At 42.1% G+C, this 19,921-nt stretch overlaps 3 protein-coding genes across 6 annotated transcripts in view; all 3 read left to right on the top strand.

The window, feature by feature from the left end:
- LOC135338491 (espin-like) overlaps positions 1–19,921 on the top strand; it is a 100,824-nt gene that overhangs the window by 54,602 nt on the left and 26,301 nt on the right. The window lies entirely within an intron of this gene.
- Positions 4,208–8,046, top strand: LOC135338919 (uncharacterized). Its single transcript, XM_064535012.1, has 5 exons — positions 4,208–4,223; positions 4,378–6,587; positions 6,723–6,804; positions 7,032–7,136; positions 7,341–8,046. Exons 1-5 carry the CDS (start codon positions 4,208–4,210, stop codon positions 7,697–7,699), a joined length of 2,772 nt encoding a protein of 923 aa, XP_064391082.1. The 3' UTR covers positions 7,700–8,046.
- Positions 13,087–19,921, top strand: part of LOC135338505 (splicing factor 3B subunit 4-like) — a 166,848-nt gene continuing 160,013 nt past the window's right edge. The window contains exons 1-12 of one of the 4 annotated variants that reach the window (XM_064534666.1): positions 13,087–13,427; positions 13,677–13,862; positions 14,123–14,201; positions 14,238–14,320; positions 14,532–14,632; positions 14,768–14,965; positions 15,088–15,213; positions 15,638–15,701; positions 15,851–15,983; positions 16,838–17,082; positions 17,388–17,468; positions 17,637–17,741. In XM_064534666.1, the coding sequence (XP_064390736.1) occupies positions 13,279–13,427; positions 13,677–13,862; positions 14,123–14,201; positions 14,238–14,320; positions 14,532–14,632; positions 14,768–14,965; positions 15,088–15,092 (801 nt within the window). In that variant the 5' untranslated portion in view covers positions 13,087–13,278 and the 3' untranslated portion in view covers positions 15,093–15,213; positions 15,638–15,701; positions 15,851–15,983; ... (1 more) ...; positions 17,388–17,468; positions 17,637–17,741. Of the gene's footprint in view, positions 13,428–13,676; positions 13,863–14,122; positions 14,321–14,531; positions 14,633–14,767; positions 14,966–15,087; positions 15,214–15,637; positions 15,702–15,850; positions 15,984–16,837; positions 17,083–17,387; positions 17,469–17,636; positions 17,742–19,230; positions 19,335–19,921 lie in introns of those variants that run through there. The other 3 variants (XM_064534665.1, XM_064534664.1, XM_064534667.1) reach the window with 3 other exon arrangements.

Here is a 19,921-nt window from a genome sequence, read left to right as displayed (position 1 = left end):
AAATTATTAGATATTTTTTTCCCATAAAATTAAGTTCCTATAATACAGAATTCATCAGAGAAAATATCATACACAGAGCTATATAGCTAGAGACAGAGCTGTGTAGGTTTGTTGTACAGCTATTTTCTTCTGGTAGCAGTAGTATAGTAGACTTTCACCCAAGTTAATGTTAAATTGGCGTGGCCTGTCCATATAGGATAGGCTCTTGTCAGCTTTCACTCCGTTCAGACGATTGTCATCCACACTGTTGCAGGCTGTGAGTCTTTTGTTAACATAGCAGGCTAAGGGTAGCTATCAGAGAATGCTATCCGATGGGCTAGAAACCTTCAATTGAACTTTCTATCTACTTCCTTCATGTGAAGTGGGAAGTGCGGCCTGGGATCGAGGCTAGCCATTTCCTAAACCATGCAGGCCTTACTTTTTCTTAACTGTACCCCAATTTCTTTTTTTGCATGCTGCCTATTCTTTTTTGCTACCTTCTATTTATGGATGAACAACGGCAAGAAAAAAAGGCCTGGGAACGATCGAGGCTAAGATTAGTGACCGTTTGATAATGGCTCCAATATATTCGTAGTACATGCAACCTCAGGGGGTTCTAGGGCAGCTAAACAGCGATGCTTATAATTATTGAGTGAGAGGACAGTGACTGGGATCATATAGGAATCTACTTTTCAGAGATCAAGCTATAAATAAAGAGCATGTGTGAAGAGCCAGAGGAAGAAGCTCCTGAGCATATAAATTATAGATCAAGTCTCCTGGACCTTGTAAGTAACTATAGAACAGTATGTGGATCATATAGCTATATAGATATAGGAATCTATACTTTTCAGAGATCAAGCTATAACATGGAGAGCCAGAGGAAAAAGCTCTTGAGCATATATAATTATAGACCAAGTCCTGGACCTGTATAGAACATCATAATTATAATTAGGTGGTCTTGATAACTTATACTAGTCTAGTTAATACACAAATGGACGTGAAGTGACAAATGTCAGACTATAATAATTATATAGCACAAAGTGGTCGGTCAAGAAGTTTAAATGTGCATGCAGTCCGTAAATCTCACTCTAAAGTAGCCACAGTAGCTTGTCTCTTGCTTGTTTGCTAGAGCTAGCTATCATAGCATGATATGCTAGCCTCCTTCACCGGCCACTTCCCTGATGTGAAGTGCGGCCTGGAATCGAGACTTAGCATGATACATGCATGCACTGGTTTTATCACGCTATTTCAATCAATCACGTGATATCTGTTGTTTTTATCATGACATTAATTTCCTGTTTTTTTATCTTATTGAACACAAGCCACGTGATAATTCCTATACCCAGTCAATAATTTTGTGACCGAACGTTGGAATCTTTGGTCGATCTTCTATAACATTAGTGGGTTCTCTCAAACTGTTCAGCTGTTAGTGTTCCATCGATGCTCTCTATAGTGTCAAGATAGCTGCATGGGGTCTGGGTTACTAGTTACAAGTGATTTCATAAGATATGGATTTTTTAAGAAAAAGGTGTCTGTATTTTGAGCTGGGAAATGTTAACTGTCATGTTGAAAGGTCTGCTCCCCCTGGCCCTGTTTGTGGCTCTCTGATTGTTGTGCTCTGATTCTCTCCATGGCTTGTGTGTTCTGCATGGCTCTCTGACTGGACTGACTACGAAGTTTAATTATGCTGTGAGACAGCTATATATAGAGCTCCTTCCTATAAACAGCTCACAGAAGCAACAGCTACAACAAAACTGATTTAGAACCTTGGATCTGCTTTATTCAAGTCATGTGAATGTGTTTCAGACATCTCCCAATATACAGTATCGAAAAAAGAACAATTATTTTATCTCTATTGTTATTGCATCCAGCTTAGAGAGTAGATTACCACATTTGTGTGAGTGGCTGTACTTAAATGATGATATCTTTTGATTGGAACCTTTCTAAGAAATGGTGCTGATACCATTATGTAGGTGAATGAATAAGCTACAACATACCCCAAAAACTTTCCATGAAAACATGAGGTGGTGGGTTTGGGAATTAATAAGAACAACAGCAAATTGTTATAGTGGGTAATCGGTTAGAGTAATAAAACACTAACCTTAAACAGCTAATGTCTCGGACTTCATAAGATAGTTGCATGTTGAATGGTTTAGGTATCCTGGCTATTCTTGATGGGTCTTATAATTATATGTTCGCAGTGTATATAATTCATGATTTACTGATTTTTAGGTATACTTTTGGTTAGAGTAATAACTTCTGAAAAATTAATAGCTTATATAGGTTTCAAATTCTGTAATAAGTTTACAGATAAAATTAATGGGCTACGTTTTGATACCAAGAACATCCTACATGCTTATTCCATTGCTGTAATAACACTGAAAAACTACAAATTTTACTATTTTCTACAGTGCATGCTCCAACCAAAGAGACTGGAACTTTTATACAGCTCTATCCGTATATATTTAAGATAAACTGGTTGATAGGGATGTATTATTATAGTATATAAGACAGATACCTTGAGTTATAGCCAGCACAGTACAACAGAAGCAAAGAACAGAGCAAAGTTAATATGTTTTGTGTGTAAAAACGCCATCTTGTTTTGACGTTTCAATGGCTTTGACACGCCCTCCATGATGTTTTATGACAGAAACAATTGTACAGTTGCAAGGTAGGCATCACAGGGGCGGATCCAGGGGTGATTTTGAGGGGCTGAAGCCCCCCCCCTTTTGAAAAAACTACCATGTGTTGTAGTCTGACTCTACAACAATTTTGCCACCAATTATGCATCTGTAGACTCACTTGAAATCACTTGAGAGATGCTAGACAACAGCTACTAGGAGTATAAAGGATCTAGGGTAGCTAGCTGGACGTACCTAGCTAGCTAGCTAGCTGTACGTACGTACGTACATCTGATCAGTACAGTATCACCATAGTATTAAAAGTAAGTGCAGAGGTCAACGTATTCTACTCATTAATATGAAAGTTCAAAGGTCAAATCTTGCAAAAAAAATTTGCCTCCGGCGAGGCTGCCCTGGGCGGCTCTGCCGCCCTCGTACGGGGCTTCGCCCCTTTCTAGCTAGCCCCCCCTTTTGTTTTTCCTGGATCCGCCCCTGCATCACATGAGCTTTGGATGTAGCAAATAACAATAGGATGATTTGTGATGTCACAAATCAGGGAAATTCATTGCTTACGTCAGCAAAAAGTAGCAAAACAAGAAATTTGTGCAAGAAGGGGTGCTCTAGCAACGAAGAGACTCTTGCAGAATCTCTAAAGGTAGGTAGATGAAAACTACACTATTATAGTACATACTCATCAAAAATCAGACCTTAACTAGCATAAACTCAAAAGTTCTATGCCTAACATATTTACTACCACAAAACAACTAGGTACAGTATTTCTCAGTACTTACTAGTGTCTAAGACTTCCGCTGAGGCTTAAAAGTTGAGCAACATATTGTAGTTTATGCACAACAAAATTAAGATCTTAACTCAAAGAAATAGACTAGTTCTATGCCTAACATATTTTCGTCAGTGATCTTCTTCAGGAAGCCATCTTGTAGTGATGATGTAATATGATGTAACAGGAGGTGGTCCAAGAGAAGCGCCAATACTTTATCTTTCAATACCTGTACTCATATTGAACAAAACACTTATATTTTTAAAGATATGAACTGAAATGTGAAAAATAAAAAGTTCCAGTCTCTTTGGTTGGAGCACTGTACTGTTTTGATGACATCAGCAGCTGCTAACCACAAACTAATCACGCTTCAACCACATAAGTGGGCTACAATAACTGTACGCCCACTCTTAATTAAGTTTGTGGTTGATTAAAGCGGCATTCTAATTTTTTGGGGATATGTTGTATAATTAGCTTATTCATTCACCTACACAATGGTATCAGCACCATTTCTAATCAACATTTAAGTACAGCCACTCACATGCACAAATGTGGTAATCTACTCTCTAAGCTGGATGCACTGTACATGTATAATTATTGAATTTCATGACATTATAACTTGTCAATGTGTGATTTCTATGGTTAACGTTACTGTAATTAAATCTTAAAACATGGGCGTAGGCGTATTGTAGCACAACGCTTGGCTTTACGCATTCACGGCTCAGTGAGTTCTGTCATTATTTTGTAGTACTCGCAATTTATTTGATGTACCGTCGTAGAGATGACGCAAGACAATAATAAGTAAATCACAATAAAATTAACTATAATCATGCATTACACAACACGTGAATGATTATAATTATGATGAGATATCTTCGAACAACCAAAAATTGTATGAACGAATCATGATCAGGTTAATATTATTATAGAGCACTGCATATTATTATACATGTACTTTCAGCTAGGTGCTCAATGATTATTGATGCATATCCATTGCAGATGTTCTTCTACTTGCCTGCCAGTATGGGGTTACCAAAATCGTGGAATATCTTTTGAATGACGTTGTTGGCTGTGATCCCAATATCAAAGATGACGATGGACACACACCACTCTTTCTTGCAGGGAACAAGGACGTTATTCTACTCTTGCTGCAACACGGAGCTACTGCTGAAAATGCATATTCCCAGCATCGCAAAGCTCTTGGTAAAGTGTTTTCAAAGGATCCTCTGAAAAATCCAGTGAAGATACTTGTTATCGGTCACGGTGGAGAAGGAAAGAGCACTCTCATTGAAGCAATGGAACACGAGCCAACTGCACTCACATCTCTAGTCAACATCTTTGTCTCTCCTAAAGAAGTCGATGGAGTCAGCCAGAAAACAGCCGGAATCATCCCTCGATTATTCAAGAGCCGTGTCTTTGGAGATGTGTTGGTCTATGACTTTGCTGGTCAAGAGGTCTACTACAGCAGTCACGCTGCCATTATTAAGACAGCAGTTGATGCATGTCGGCCCATTATTGTCCTAGTCCTAGGGCTCCATAAAGATGACACCTTCACCACTCACTCTGCCTCCTATTGGTTGGGCATCATTGCCAACCAGTGTGCCAATATGGAGGGAAAAGCTCCACTCATTGTGGTAGGTAGCTATGCTGATTGCTTAACCGATAAACGGAAGATTGCCAAGAAAGAAGAGATTGTTTTGGAAGCTGTTTCGAGATATCCGACCCTGGATCTGCTGAAGTTTATTCCCATGGATAATCGCTACTCCAACTCTAGTGGCATGAAGATATTGCGAGCCACTGTCGGCCCTGCTTGCGCCAGCATTCGATCAACGTTGGCTGTTTCTTTAAATGCACACATGTTTCTGATTTACCTTGTTGGCAAGGATGAGATTGCGTTATCACTGGAGCAAGTTCAGCAACGAATAAAAGAGGAATCCAGTCAAGTTCTCTCCAAGAAGCACAAAGAAGTTGTACCATTCATTCCGACAACCATTCCTCGTCTTGTTGAAATCTGTGTTCAGCTCAATGACAAAGGTCACATCCTCTTCCTACGCAACACCAGCTCACCAGAGAAGAGCTTCATTGTCCTCAAGAAAGAAGAGCTCTTGGGTAAAGTCAATGGCACCATATTTGCTCCAGAAGATTTTGATCAGCACTGTCACCTCTCCACGAGCACTGGTGTTGTACCTTGCTCCAAGCTGGCTGCTCACTTGCCTAACTTGGATACTGACATGCTTACTGGATTTTTGGTTAATCTCGAGTTTGCTGTGCCCATTGAAGACCCTGAAGTCCTACGTCTTATCAAACAGCATCGAACAGACGCTGGTGAATCCGTATCACCTGACGAGAAGTATCTCTTCTGTCCTGCCCTCATCCGGTTAGAAGTTGGCACGAAAGTGTTCAAGCATCGCGATGACCTCGCTTATCATTTTGGTTGGGTTATGTCGTGCTCTCACAAAAACCAGTTTCTGGACGCTCGATTTCTACACGTCCTATTACTTCGAATATCTCTTTCATTGAAGCTGGCTCCAGTAATTGATCCTGACGTCCCCTCTCTACAGAGTAAATGCTCGGTCTGGACGACTGGTGTTTGCTGGAGCACTTCATATGGTGTCAAACTGCTAGTGGAGGTCATTGACAAGAAGAAAGTGGTTGTTTTGATTCAAGCTCACCATCTCTCACTGGATCTCTTCAAGCTGCGCTCTACTGTGATGAAGAAAGTTGTTGACACCTCCACTGAGTTATGCTCTACTGTAGTCACTGAGGAGGCCCTCCTTCCTCCTCACAGTGTGACCTACCCTCTGGAAGATACACACGTCTTTGATCTCAAGTCCCTCACTGAAAGTATTATTGGCCAAGAAAGTTATGTCGTATCAGCTAAAGGTGTTGAAAACATGCCATTGAGTGATCTGCTCCAAGCTGAAGTGTACGCTGATCTCGGTGAGAATATTCTACAGCTTCTTTTCAATCCAGCAGACAAGGAGCTGTCTAATCGATTCATCTCGGCCCTTGCAACTTGTTGGAACAAGAATCCTCGACTGGCTGATATCGTACGCACAGCTATTACTGAGAATACCAGCGCTGCATTTCAGGAGTGCAATAATCTCGATGGTGTTCTAAAAGTCTGGAAAAGCACCGGAGATTCCAGTGGTGAAGCACTGAGAAGAATTCTGGATCCACTTAGTGTGTTTGCTGGACGAAACCCTCTCGTGAGTTGAAATGATTGCTTGGCTACGTTGATGTGTGCGTCTATCTTTTCTTGCTGCATAGGTATTGAATATTATTACACGCCTGCTGTATAGTGTTTCGATTTGCTAATTATTAATTTTTGTTTCTCTATACAGGAACTGGCTGGTGTTGCTGCTAAGGAGACTAGTGATGATCTACTACCAGCCCCCAGACCAACAGCAAACTGTCCAAGCACAGGTATACTGCTGAATGTATAATTATGTTGGAACATTTTTACTTGGTGTATAGGGATGTTTAACCTGAAGTCCACATTGAGTAATTAAATGGCTAGTATAATACATCCATGTACTGGGTTTGTGGAGTGACGGTAATTAAAGTGCTTGTAATTATCCTTGCACAGTAATAAATCTGTGTTCATGCATGCACTATGAAAATGTACTCTCTCTATATAATTGTACGCCCAGCCTCTCTCCCTGTGGTGGCTGGAGCAGCTCCAACCATTGAGGACTGGTCAGTGAGTGAGGGGACTAAAGTCAGAGAGGAAGTCACCCAAACCACACACACTGAAGGTATGTAATTATACTGCTCATATACACAAGAGCTCGTGACGTAATGTATTTAATGTGTATTTGTCATAGCTATAGGTTATAAGTATAATGTACACATTGTGTGTACAATTATTATTGTCATGCAGTGCATGTCTAATAAATAATGCCACATGTATTGTTATAATTATAACTTATTGTTATAATCTCCCTTACACACGCACACAGGTGAATCAGTGGTGAGTGGTCTAACACTGGCTGCTCTAAAGAGGAGGACTGGAGTCAGTGACACACAGCTGGACACTGAGGTCATAGAACACGACACTCATATCCTAGCCGGCTGCTTCGATAATCTAGAGAACTATCTCGACCAGTTACGCTTGACTCCCGGCCAACAAACTGACCTTTATGATCTAGCTGTCAAACGAGACATTCAAACTGCAATGGCGAAAGCTTTGAAGCTGTGGCGTGCCCCCAACCCTCTTGTTGCCACGTTTCGAGCTCTGTTGATCATCTTACTGGATCTCAAGAGAGGAGACGTGGCTGTTAGGGTGTGTCAGTACATTGTCGACAGAGTTCCACAATAATTATGGACTCTCAACACTTTCCTATTATAGCCTCTGCTCTGTGTTTAGTACCACTCACACATCCTATTCTAGTTTCTGCATGTATACTCACGTTTTTTTTATTATGACATGCACTTTATTCACAGATTTTTATTATTCTGATATGCACACAGTTTTAGATTGTTCTGTTTAGTACACACTGACACAATATCATTTAATTCTGTTCCGGCACACCTTCTAGTTTTTATAGAACACTAATTTTACAACACTATAATTTTACAGATTATTATTATTCTGATTCTATGTACACACTTTTATAGTTAATTAACATCATCATGATTGTACAATTTTGAGTGATAAAAAAGTGATTTCTTAGCAAATGGAATACAAAAAGCTATAGCTGCATGGAATCGATCTATTATAATTATGATAATTATGATTGTGATTTGTGATGAGCTTACAAAATAAGATCATGATACTAGCGTCACTATAAAGATTGACGGTCCTCAATTTTGCTGTATAGCTCATCTAAGCTTGAAACTAGCACTTGATCGGAAGGTGCTATACATGCAGGAGTGTGTGTGTGGGAGGAGTGGTTAGAATGTGTGTGTGTGTGTGTATATATACCGGGCTAAAATCCACCCGTATAATAATTATTATAATTATAATTATGTTGCATGGTGTATACAAAGACATTAAGTATTAGTTATTGCCCAGCCAGAGTGCAACATGCCATATATTGCACTGGAGCAATATAATGCCCGAGGGCCGCAGGCCCCGAGGGCATTATGTCATCCAGTGCAATATATGGCATGTTGCACGAGGGCGCCGGCAATAACTAACTTGTTGCCCAATGACGTTAAACTCCTCTGACTGGTCATATAAATCGTAATAAAAGACATGTGTTTTGAAGGAATTTAGTGTATTCATTAGTTTTTCTGAATTAAATAGTAAATTTTTTAGGTTTTCTTCCCACTAGTAGTTGTAAAGGTAGTAGCCTATAAAAGGGACCAACTGAGTATTGGGTGGGATGGTGGGGCATAAGTCCCAAATGGATATCTCATAATCCTTTCCTCTTTCCTTACCATTCGTGAAAGTCTGGAACAGGAGCGTCTTAGGTCGATCAATTAGTGTGGATCCGGCCTCACCACACCTCCATGTCATTCTATTAGTCTAGATCTGCATGGCTAGCAATTCTAGCTGGGACTCCCAGTTCTAGCTCAGGGGCGGATCCAGGATTTAAGAAAGGGGGGGTTCTTATACAGTACTTCTTGTCCGCGCAAAGCGCCGAAATTTTTGTGACCACGCCCACTAATTAACCCTCATGTTCTCCCTCATGATTTATAAACACAGGAGAGATGGTTGTGACTGGAGGCTAGAGATAGTAGTGGTCCCCAGTGGAAAGACAGACGGTGGTGGCTGGTGAAGAGGAGACTTGGCTATAGACTTGTAGAACTTGACCATCAATATATTAATGATTATAGCAATTATACATGTAAGTATGCAGTGTCATTCAATATGCAGTGTCATGCACTCTCCCTTACCTGAAACTTTCCTCTTCTTACACCAGGAGTCAAGGATTCATGGCTAGATATAATAATATTATCGCTTGACCACGGTGCAAATCAATGTGGCTGCAGTAGCCAGCCCCACCCTCTTGTTATGTAGAGAGAACCAGCCCCACCCTTTTATTATGCAAAGAGAACCAGCCCCACCCTTTTATTAAGCAGAGAGGACGTACTTAGCTAGCTAGCTAATATATACTAGCTGGAAGGGTAGTTCGTACCAACCCAACGAACTACCTCTGGATCCGCCCCTGTAGCTCGTTTTGTTTAGCGTGTCAGAGACTGGGAGAAGATGATTGGCACTCCCTGGCTCCTTTGGATGTACAGCTGTCCAGATCCCTAGAACATACCCTCCATTCTGACGAGTTATCAGTGCATAGGGTGCTTACTAGATTCTTGCCAGCCAGTACAGTTCAAGCTACACACAGCACCGCTCAACTATTCTCTACCCCATTATCTAGCTAAATCTGGTCCAACTAGACAGCAGACACAGCTAGTTAATTCAGTAAAGCCAGGGGTAGCCCTACTTCTACGGTTGTTCAGTACCCACAGTAACAATTCCTCTAGGCTGGGCTGGGCTAACTAGTTGAGCCACGCCTCCCAATTCTCAAGGCTAGGTACAAGCTGCTTCTTCAGCTTCTTGCTCAGTTTTGTGGCTTAGAGAAGGCCAGCTACTCAGGGGGAAGAGTCCAGATGAAAGTCTGGCAGCCAGGTGACGTCCAAACGGTCAGTTATTCCTTCCACCAACTTTTTAATCTAGTCTAGTCCTTCTTGCACTGCTACTACTACTGCTACTCTTCCTACTACTACTGCTGCTACTCTTCCTAGCTAGTCAAAGGTTTCTTTTTTTTTTTTTAACTACATATGCACAAAGAGACATCAAAGCTTACATCAAAGGACACAGATTTTTAGCCTACTTGACTGATAAGGCCGTTACCTAGACTACAGTTTGTTTGTCAGGGAGGAGCTCACATACAACTTCATCTAATTCATCATAACGATTCGTTACCGTTGTTGTAATTTCTACAACAGATTGCCAAGGAAAGAGTTAAAGAAATCTACTGCATTTACACACAGTGCAAGTGCATATAATCCAGTGCATTATGCCATATAATGCAGTGCAATTATGGTAGCCATGGCAGTGATGCAACATGCCATATACTGAGCACTGGATTGCTTTGATCTGCCCACTCACTGGGCAACAAGTAAAATAGATTCTGGTGTTGTACAACTTTAAATATAATTTTAATAATTATACTGAGCCAATATATCCCATGTGGCACTCGTGCATGTGTCACAACTATAATGTATATATACAAATGGAATTCGAAACCAGAGAAAAGTATATTTGGATATATTGGCTCAGTACCGAGGGCCGCAGGCACTACTGAGCCAATATATCCTTCGTGTACACTTTTATAGGACAACTAGTTTGTAACTACTTGTGGTGGCTGTGGAATGCACCAGACGCATGAAAAACGTTTTCTGCCTACCACTGAATCTGTTATACTATAAGGCCACTCCAAGTGATACTCTGGTTTCTGGTCCACCGCCCGCATCAGATTTTATTCTTGGATTTCTATCTCATTATTTCTACTATGCATGCGCAGAATGGTCCATGTGGTACAAAATAGTGTGATAATGATATTCATTTGCAAAATAATGAGATTCATAAGGTGCAATTGATAATGACATAATGAGAAAAGCCACCTGCCCGCATGCAATTAGAAAAACTTTCAGGACCAGAAACCAGTGTGTCACTTGGAGTGGCCTAAAAGGGACCGTTTCAGGTTACTGGTTGGAGGGCGGGCTTTAGGTGACCTCAGCCATATACTTAGCCTCGGTCCCAGGCCGATTTTTTTTTAATAGAACGAAGTTGAAAAATACGTAGGCGACCTAGCGTTCAATTGGAGACGGATCGGCCTGGGGTCGAGGCTACCATAATAATTATACTATGCTAGCCTCGATCCCAGGCCGAGGCTAATACTATGCCAGTATCTAGATAGTGACACAGTTCACTATTTGACCTGTGCCATATGGCAGATATTGGCACAGTGTTTCATTTGATCTGCCCACTCAAAATGCAACTGTTGGTGTGTTATGGGAGGGGCTGGAGTAACTTTATATAGTGTTCTTTATCAGAATCATTCAATACTGCATTACTAGAAAATTTTTTGCGGGTGAAAAACTTTTGCGAATGAGCCAAATCAGCAGAAAAGTTGACCCTTTTTGCGATCTAACTATTGCGTTCTGGCAAGGATTGACGATAATTATAGCCCAGTCATGCCACAATTTCACACAATATGCAGTGCCATCTCTTGTTTAGATTGGAACTGACTCAGTTCTATAGCCTTAGTCACAGCTTCATCTGAGGTGCAATAACAAGTCCATGGTTCTAGCAGTGGAAAGTGTGGGTCACTGTTTAGTCATCTGTTTCAGTAACTTGTTCGGCGAAATTTTCTGGCAGTTCACTTTCATTTCTAGCTGGTACGTCTCCATGGTTACTAGTCTAGCTTGTAACTGGTATTTGGATCTAACCCGTATGGCAACCTTTTCAGTAGTGGTGTCCGCAAATCATACAACTTTTTACAAAACTCAACTTTGGAGATGAAGTGCATGCGCTCAGGTTTACCTAGCCTCGAGACCACGCCGATTAAAATACGTATTTTAATCAGCCTGGATTCGAGGCTAAGGTTTACCCAGTATTATAAGTGCATACCAATTAATGTGAATTTGTGTACATCTCCGTAGTGCAGGCAATAATTATTATTCTCGGGAAATTCCAATCTCTTGTCTTCTCTGAGTATAGAGCCACTAGGGACATTGGGTCCACTCCATGCAGGGTAGGTGGTCCGGCCACTACTGAAGACGTCCCACACAGTCACACCGTAATACCACTATAATTATATTGGGGAGACAATAGACAATTATTCGTAATTTCAATTCAATTTGAGAGCACAAAACTGAGATTTAGAGCAACACCTCTTCAGAGCAATGAACTAATAGCAACATACCACGTCTGTCTTCTCACAGAAGATAGCATCGTTTACACTCTCCATTGCCATAGTATAACTATATAACATAATAACTGATCCGGCTATAATTATAATTATTATGAGCAAAAAGCAAAATATTTATCTATCCGGCAAGAATTCACGACAGACATAATCTGTCCGAGTGCCCCAACAAAGCTTGACGGTGAAATTATTAGGGAAGACATTACAAGTTACTTGAAGCTATCACTATAATTATAATTACTTATAGATTCAAGAATAAAATAGTAAGAAAGGCACCTCGTAACATTACAAGCTATGGAACAAGTAGACTTGATGGCTCAACAAAACAATGTGAAGTTACCATGACTCCATCAACTATTCCAGAAAAGAGGGATGTGTTGCAAACACTATAAAATGCCACAAAAACTTCGACATAAATTATACCATGCGAAAGCATAATTATCACAATGTGCTTGTATGCATAATAATTATTAATAATATAATGTGAGTGTACTTGTGATGGTGGCTTATAGATGTACATCATTCCTCGTTCTTCAGGAGCCACAAGAGCTGCTGATATTAAGGTGCATGCAGGGAGTCCTTTTTATTAATGGCCGTCCAATACACTCTACTGCATGAATAGCCACATTATCTACTGCCACTATATAGCTATTTACTGATCTAATTTTCGAGCCTTGCGGAAGCTCCTATAGGGATCGCCAAACGATCGCTTTCCCCACCAGTCAATTCTGCGAGTGTGTGTGGTAAAGATCATCAAAACCCTGGAACAGCTTTCTCCATGTTTTGTGTTTTGTTAGTAATCTGTGTGATGACCATAACCATCTCAGGCTTCTCACCCACGTGGACAAGGAATGACAGTCAGCTAGCTCAGAGCTGGGACTCACTTTAAAAGAAACTCTTGAGGGTAGAGTATTGCGGGGCAAGAGTGAGGTGGTTTTTGGTCCAGCCGTACTGAGGAACACACCATGGGCATGGAGCAGATACCCAGCTCAGCATTTCAAATGCCGACGAGCTAAGAATGAAAAGAACCTCAGAACGAAGTGATGACAACAACAACTTTTGGTGTGTTATGGGAGAGGCTGGAGGACGAAGGATCGGGCAATGTGGTTGTCGCAAATACCAGGAGGTTCAAAGGTTGTCGTGTGGACTTCAGACAACAGTGGAGAGGTAAACAATTATCTCAGTAGTACATACTGAATGCACTTGTCAAACTATAATGCCCCCCTACCAGGGATAGGTGGGGATTAGACCAATCACATGATCTAATCTCACTACCTTTGGGCAACTTTTTTTAAAAATATATTCCAGCTCTGTAAGATCGTACACACACACACACCCGACCCTCGTACACACACACACACACACACACACACACACACACCCGACCCTCGTACACACACACACACACACACACAGGGCTATGTGGTTCGTATCAGCGGTGGCAATGCTTGTCATTGCTTGCAAGGTATCCTCACTAATGGCCGTGTTAAGCTCCTCCTCTAGAAGTGGCACAGTTGTTACAGACGAGGAAACGCAAGTCAGTGAGAGACTGCATAGTGGACAGCAACCTGAGTGTGCTCAATCTAGTCATCATCAAGAAAGGTGGGTACACAACTCTGCTGATTTAGATGTACTCTGATGAGAATTGACTTTGTTAGGTGTAACTATTGGGCAGGGTTTCATAGAGAGGGGAGGGGATTCCCCCTATAAATCTGAGAGATTAATCATGTCATGATTTTTCTCCTTAAAAACGTGTACAAAAATTAAAATAAGTATATATACTAGTTGGCTTGCATGGTTGGAAACTGCATTGCTTGTTTAGAAATAATTATCTAGGTTGCTAGCTATTATTGTGTGTGCAGGTTGGTGGAGGAGCACTCTAAAACACTGGAGAGGGTCACTGAACTATGGAAGCAGAAGTGGCCGGTCAATTGGGACGATGTGCGTATGCACACACACACACACACACCCTCACAGGCGTGGGAGGAGAAGCACGTATCGATTGACCTGGACTCGCCTTCATCGGTGAATCAGGGCGGACCTGCCGAAGGTCAACTAAAGTGAGTGAGATATGACCTTTCTAATTACGTCAAAATCGAGCATTTCAAAAGCAAAGGTGTTGCGTCTTTTTTTAGAATTCGGCCAATTTAGTAGCTATTTTTTAGAATTTGTGTTCAGATTGTCAATTTCATCTCAGAATTACCACCCACACCATACCTCACACACCCACACCACACCTCACATACACACTCACACCTCACCCACACACAGGGTTGGTGACATCTTAGAGTCAGTGAACGGCATCAACCTGGACAATGCCGACCACAGAGAGGCAGTGAGGGCAGTCAGAGACGAAGAGGACCCTCAGCATTGTAAGCTTTGTTTTTTACTACGTAATTTTCTTTTTGACTAACTTGATTACTAGCTTCATTTAGCTATCTGTATTAGTCACGTACATATGTCCTTTCTAAAAACTTAATTTAACTTTGAGCATGCTCACATGCTAGTGCTAACAACAATGGCCACCTTCCTTCAGTGTATGTGTCCCGTCCCCTCACACATCTTCCGTAAGCGTAAGAGTGCGTATCCCATCGTCATGGGTATCGTACAATCAGTGAACTCTGTACCCCACCCACCCCCTCCTCAAGTGACAGTGGTCAACACTGAGACACTCGAGTATTCTCTCTACTTCACGAGCAAAGAGAGTAAGCCTTTGATGTGGTTAATATCATGTATCCAAATCCTTTGATGTCGTCAATAATTGTGTACCGCAAGCCTTTGATGTGGTTAAATTCATATGTACCTACGCCCCCACACACACACATAGTCTGATCTTGGATTCAAATGACGTGGCCCCATCCTGAGGCTTGAGATTGAGCGACCTCACAAGAACAACCGGTCATACCTCGGTCAAGCTCTCCCGGCAAAGAACAGTGCTGAAAGGTGCTGAAAGGTACTGACTAGCACATGCACACGCACATGCACGCACGCACGCACACACACGCACGCACACACACACACACACACACTCACACACACACACTCCTCATACACACACACACACACACACACACACACACACACTCCTCATACACACACGCACACACGCACACACACACGCACACACACACACACACACACACACACACACACACACACACACACACACACACACACACACACACACTCCTCATACACACACACCCACACACACACACGCACACGCACACACACACACAGCACACACGCACACGCACACACACACACACACACACACACAGGTACTGTTATAGCGAAATATTGTTCATACAAACATTTCCACCAACGAAAATTACCCGCTATACGGTTATAATTATAATGTTCCCTCTTCCTTGTAGTTGGACGGACAGTAAGCTAGAGGTTGTCGTGGGCCAGTACTATAGTACTCGGACTATTCCTGAGGTATGCCAGCTAGGTATTACTAGAATAAATTAGCAAAAATTTGCTTTGACTTTGGAGCTGGCAGTATTTTAGACAGGCTTCACTGTACACTTCAACCAAGCAATGAGAAGAGTTTTGTCACGTGACATTACCCCCCCCCCCCTATACAGGTATCACATGACTCAGAGCCGCTGAGTGAAGCCATTGCCCAGAGGAGGACCTCATTCACCAACTATAAGCCTCAGAGCAGAGAGAGCTACAGCTCACCAGACTCAATTAAAGGACTATTCCTGTGAAACAGAGGTATGCCAGCTAGGTATTACTAGAATATTAATTTGTGCATCGAATCTGCCAAATTAGCAAAAATTTGACCATTAGCAATCTAACTTATTGCGTTCTGGCAAGGATCGTGAGTATTTACTCAGGGGCGTAGCCAGACTTTTGAGACAGGGGTTTCCTCAGAAAAATGAGCGGCGCAATAGCGCCGCGAAATTTTTGACCACGCCCACTTCCGGTGCCACACCCTCTTGATTGGGGCACACCTACTGCTCATTGACTTTTTTTACATGTTTGTGAGAAGCTAGCTAGCTAGCTAGCTATAGACATACTAAAAGCCAGGTGTTAATTAATTGTGTATTGCTAGTCTAGCTGAGCACAATTAAATGTCATTTACCTGAGAGGTTTCATGTGGCTGAGATTGTTCTAAACTTATACTTCCTGAATAAAGTTGTGCTTAGAGCTGAGTCTGAGAATACTGGGATTGATACTAGAACTTAAGTCTTGGTCTTCTTTATTTGAGGTAGCTAGCTAGCTGAGACTAGCTGAGACAAAGCCAAAGTGAAACGCTTCATGGTGCCATCTCTAGCTCTGATGATTGATTTGCAGCCACGTGCATGAAAAGATGGGCAGGGCTGCTTGATTTCAACTATAGGAGAGCCCTGCCCAATTTTCTCAGCGCTCCTGGGGGGGTTTCTGGGCAACCAGGAAACAATGGTAGCTACGCCCCTGTTACTAGTAGGTTTTGTGATCTTATTGTTGTGAAATGATCAACCCTCGCAAAGTTCGCATATTATACATGTATGTTTGAAACATTCTAGTAATACGGTAGTCGGCTGTGCATGTTGGGTGTTGTTAGTTATATCTTTTGTTTCCCGTAGTCTCAGGATAGCAGTGGCAACAAGCCCACAAAGCTGGTCTCTATGGTAACTGCCGTCAAGCGTAACCATGACAGCGGTGCGGAGGCATATCATCCGCAACCCTCCCAGCAACAACCACCGAGGCCTACATCTGACGGTGTTATATATGGCAACTTCAATGAGAGGAGGATTGAATATGAGGAAGTGCTCTTGTCTGAGCGTACTGATAGCCAGTACTCACAGTCTTAAAGCTATCTCTCTGAGAGGTGTGTGGTGTGGGCGTGTGTGTGAGTGGGCGTGTAGGGTGTGTGTGTGTGTGTTCACAGTCTGAGAGCTATCTCTCTGAGAGGTGTGTGGTGTGGGCGTGTGTGTGTGTGGGCGTGTAGGGTGTGTGTATATTCACAGTCTGAGAGCTATATCTCTGCGTGAAAGGCGTGTGTGAGTGGGCGTGTAGGATGTGTGTGTGTGTGTGTGTGTTCACAGTCTTAAAGCTTTCTCTGAGAGGTGTGTAACAACGTATAGCTGGTTATCATCACCCGTTTTTATTAAATAATGTTATTTGATCCTACAGTAGCTACTATGGTGGACTGAGCAGCACTCAGAGTAGCGATCTCACCTTCCACTCCTTCCAGACCACCCCCTCACATAACAGGTGGGTGTGTGGAATGTGTGGGCAAAGTGTCAATTTGTCAACTCACTGTTGCCAGAATCTATCAGCTAGATACACACACACAGTCTGTTTAATCTACTCGTGTGGCTACGTCCATAATCATAATTGGTAATATCACCATTAATGTTCCCTCCACCCTCCCTCCACTAGATTGACTGTGGACACAATGATGACGACGCAGGCTCCCACACAGCATCACAGTGACGAGGAGGAGGGCACAGGTGTCGGCTTTATGGCACGTGACGATGCCTCAAGGTATGTGTACAGTGACCAGGGTTTCATTAAAAGTTTGGGGGGGTGGTTTACGCACACCACATAATGTTTGATCACTCCCGTGACCACACCCACTATTACATGCTAGTGCATCACACTATATCTAGTTACTGTAAGACCTTGATTTAACCCTTTAACCGCCACGGGCCACGATCGTGGCCCGCAATAGTGACTTTTTTTGCGAAATTCTAATTCTGCGATATTTAGGAAGTAGCTCGAACTACGCACATCCCTGTATAGAGGAAGAGCTGTAGAATCACGTGCAATTTAGTCTAGAAATTTTAAAGCCACGTTGCTATGTTAAAATTTCATTAGCATCTTACCGCACGAAGTTTATAGCTATGGCTAGGTTGTTTACTTGTGCCGATGTGCTTGAACAGCTTGAGGACAGCAATGGCGATGTCTCCTCTGGTGATGACAGTGCCTATGAAGGAGAGGGGATAGTAGGATACCTCCCACAGGCTACCAGCTTTATGCCAGACGCTGATGAACTGTCTGGGACTGGTTGTTATGGCAACACATGTTGCACCATTTTATTCCTTGTTGTATGGGCATTCTATTGGTATATGGTTGCTAGGCATTTTATTGCTCTGGAAACCCGATAGAGAATTTACAGACATTTCACTTCACTGTTAATTAAGAATCCGACGGTTAAAGGGTTAAGGTGACCCTCCAAATATGCGACACCCAGGAGTTTCAGCAATTTTCTGACCTCTTTAAGTAGCGACAGCTGCGTTGACAATTATTTTTTAATGTCGCGTTCTAAATAGAGGTAAATGTAGCCACTCCCTAGCCTCGATTGTAGCCCACTGGAAAATCAGTGTTTTTAAGTGGCCTGAAATTGAGGCAAGTATGGACTCTTTAAGTTACCTCCAATTAGATGCGACCCTCTAAATATGCGACACCAGGACTTCAATATAATTTTTCAAAAGAAGCGACCTCTGGCTTTGTAATTATTAATTTAAATCGAGGTCTTAAGGTAGTAGTTTTGTTTGCACCTAATCTCTTTTCTATAGAAGCCATACGTACATTATCAAACAGGTTTCAACCACGACCAATTTTAGGGTCAGGGTTCATGAGCCACACAAACATGTTTCAACCACGTGGACACTTAGTGCACACGTGTGAGTATGTGATGCTAGGAATATCGTGCATGGACAAATCTGTCATCTGTTTAATCAAGAATTTGGTTCTGATGAACCACTGTATAGTAGTTGTTCCCTAGCCCTGGTGTAGGTGATAGTGTGTGTGGTGGCTGCAATGTGTTTGTTGGGTGGACCTGCTGGCTTCATGTGTGCATGTAATTTTATGTACACACCCCACCCACTCCACACCCCCCACACACTCCACACACTCCACACACACCCCACACACTACACCCCCACCCACTCCACACCCCCCACACACTCCACCAACTCCACACACACACTCCACACACACCCCACACACTACACCTCCACACACCTCACAGCACAGACTCACAGTCACTGCAGCAGGCTTTCTGTTACCTGCACTGTCAGGGGATTGTTCACAATGACCTGAGACCCTACTGCGGGGTCATGGCATCATTAAGAGGTCAGTATGTAGTTACATGGGCGTGACCTCTGCATGTACTCTGAAATACAGAGGTCAGAGGTCATGAGTATGTTTAGATCAATGATTGCTTTTGGGCCTAAATCTTTTATTTTTTGAAGAAAGAGCAAGGATATACATTATGCATGTGTTGATATAATTACATAGCTATCTTTGACAGCCCATAACGTTATCTATAAGTGGGAAAATTTCTCCATTTAGCTCAGCATAAATGTTCGTGTATTCTAATATTTGCGTTTCAATGCTAGGAAATCACACCCACTAATATGCATGTGAAATACCAGTGCATGGTAGTTTATCCCAGTTTCAATGTTTGTGTTAACTGCTCTGCCCTAGAATAACTCAAAGTTTTGCACACTTGACAAACATTTCCCACTATAATTATACGTACGGTATAATTGTCTAGCTAAAGAATGTGTGTTCCTTTTGATGGTGTGTTCCTTTTGATGGATTGATTTTAGTATACGTAGCTATATATCCACATTGTACAAAAACAGCTAAAATCCTAATCACACACACACACCCACCCACACACACACCCCACACACACACACACACACACACCACAC

This window comes from Halichondria panicea, chromosome 7 (assembly GCF_963675165.1).
Source record: "Halichondria panicea chromosome 7, odHalPani1.1, whole genome shotgun sequence".
Classification (NCBI taxonomy): domain Eukaryota; kingdom Metazoa; phylum Porifera; class Demospongiae; order Suberitida; family Halichondriidae; genus Halichondria; species Halichondria panicea.
This window is presented reverse-complemented; position numbering and strand designations above follow the sequence as displayed.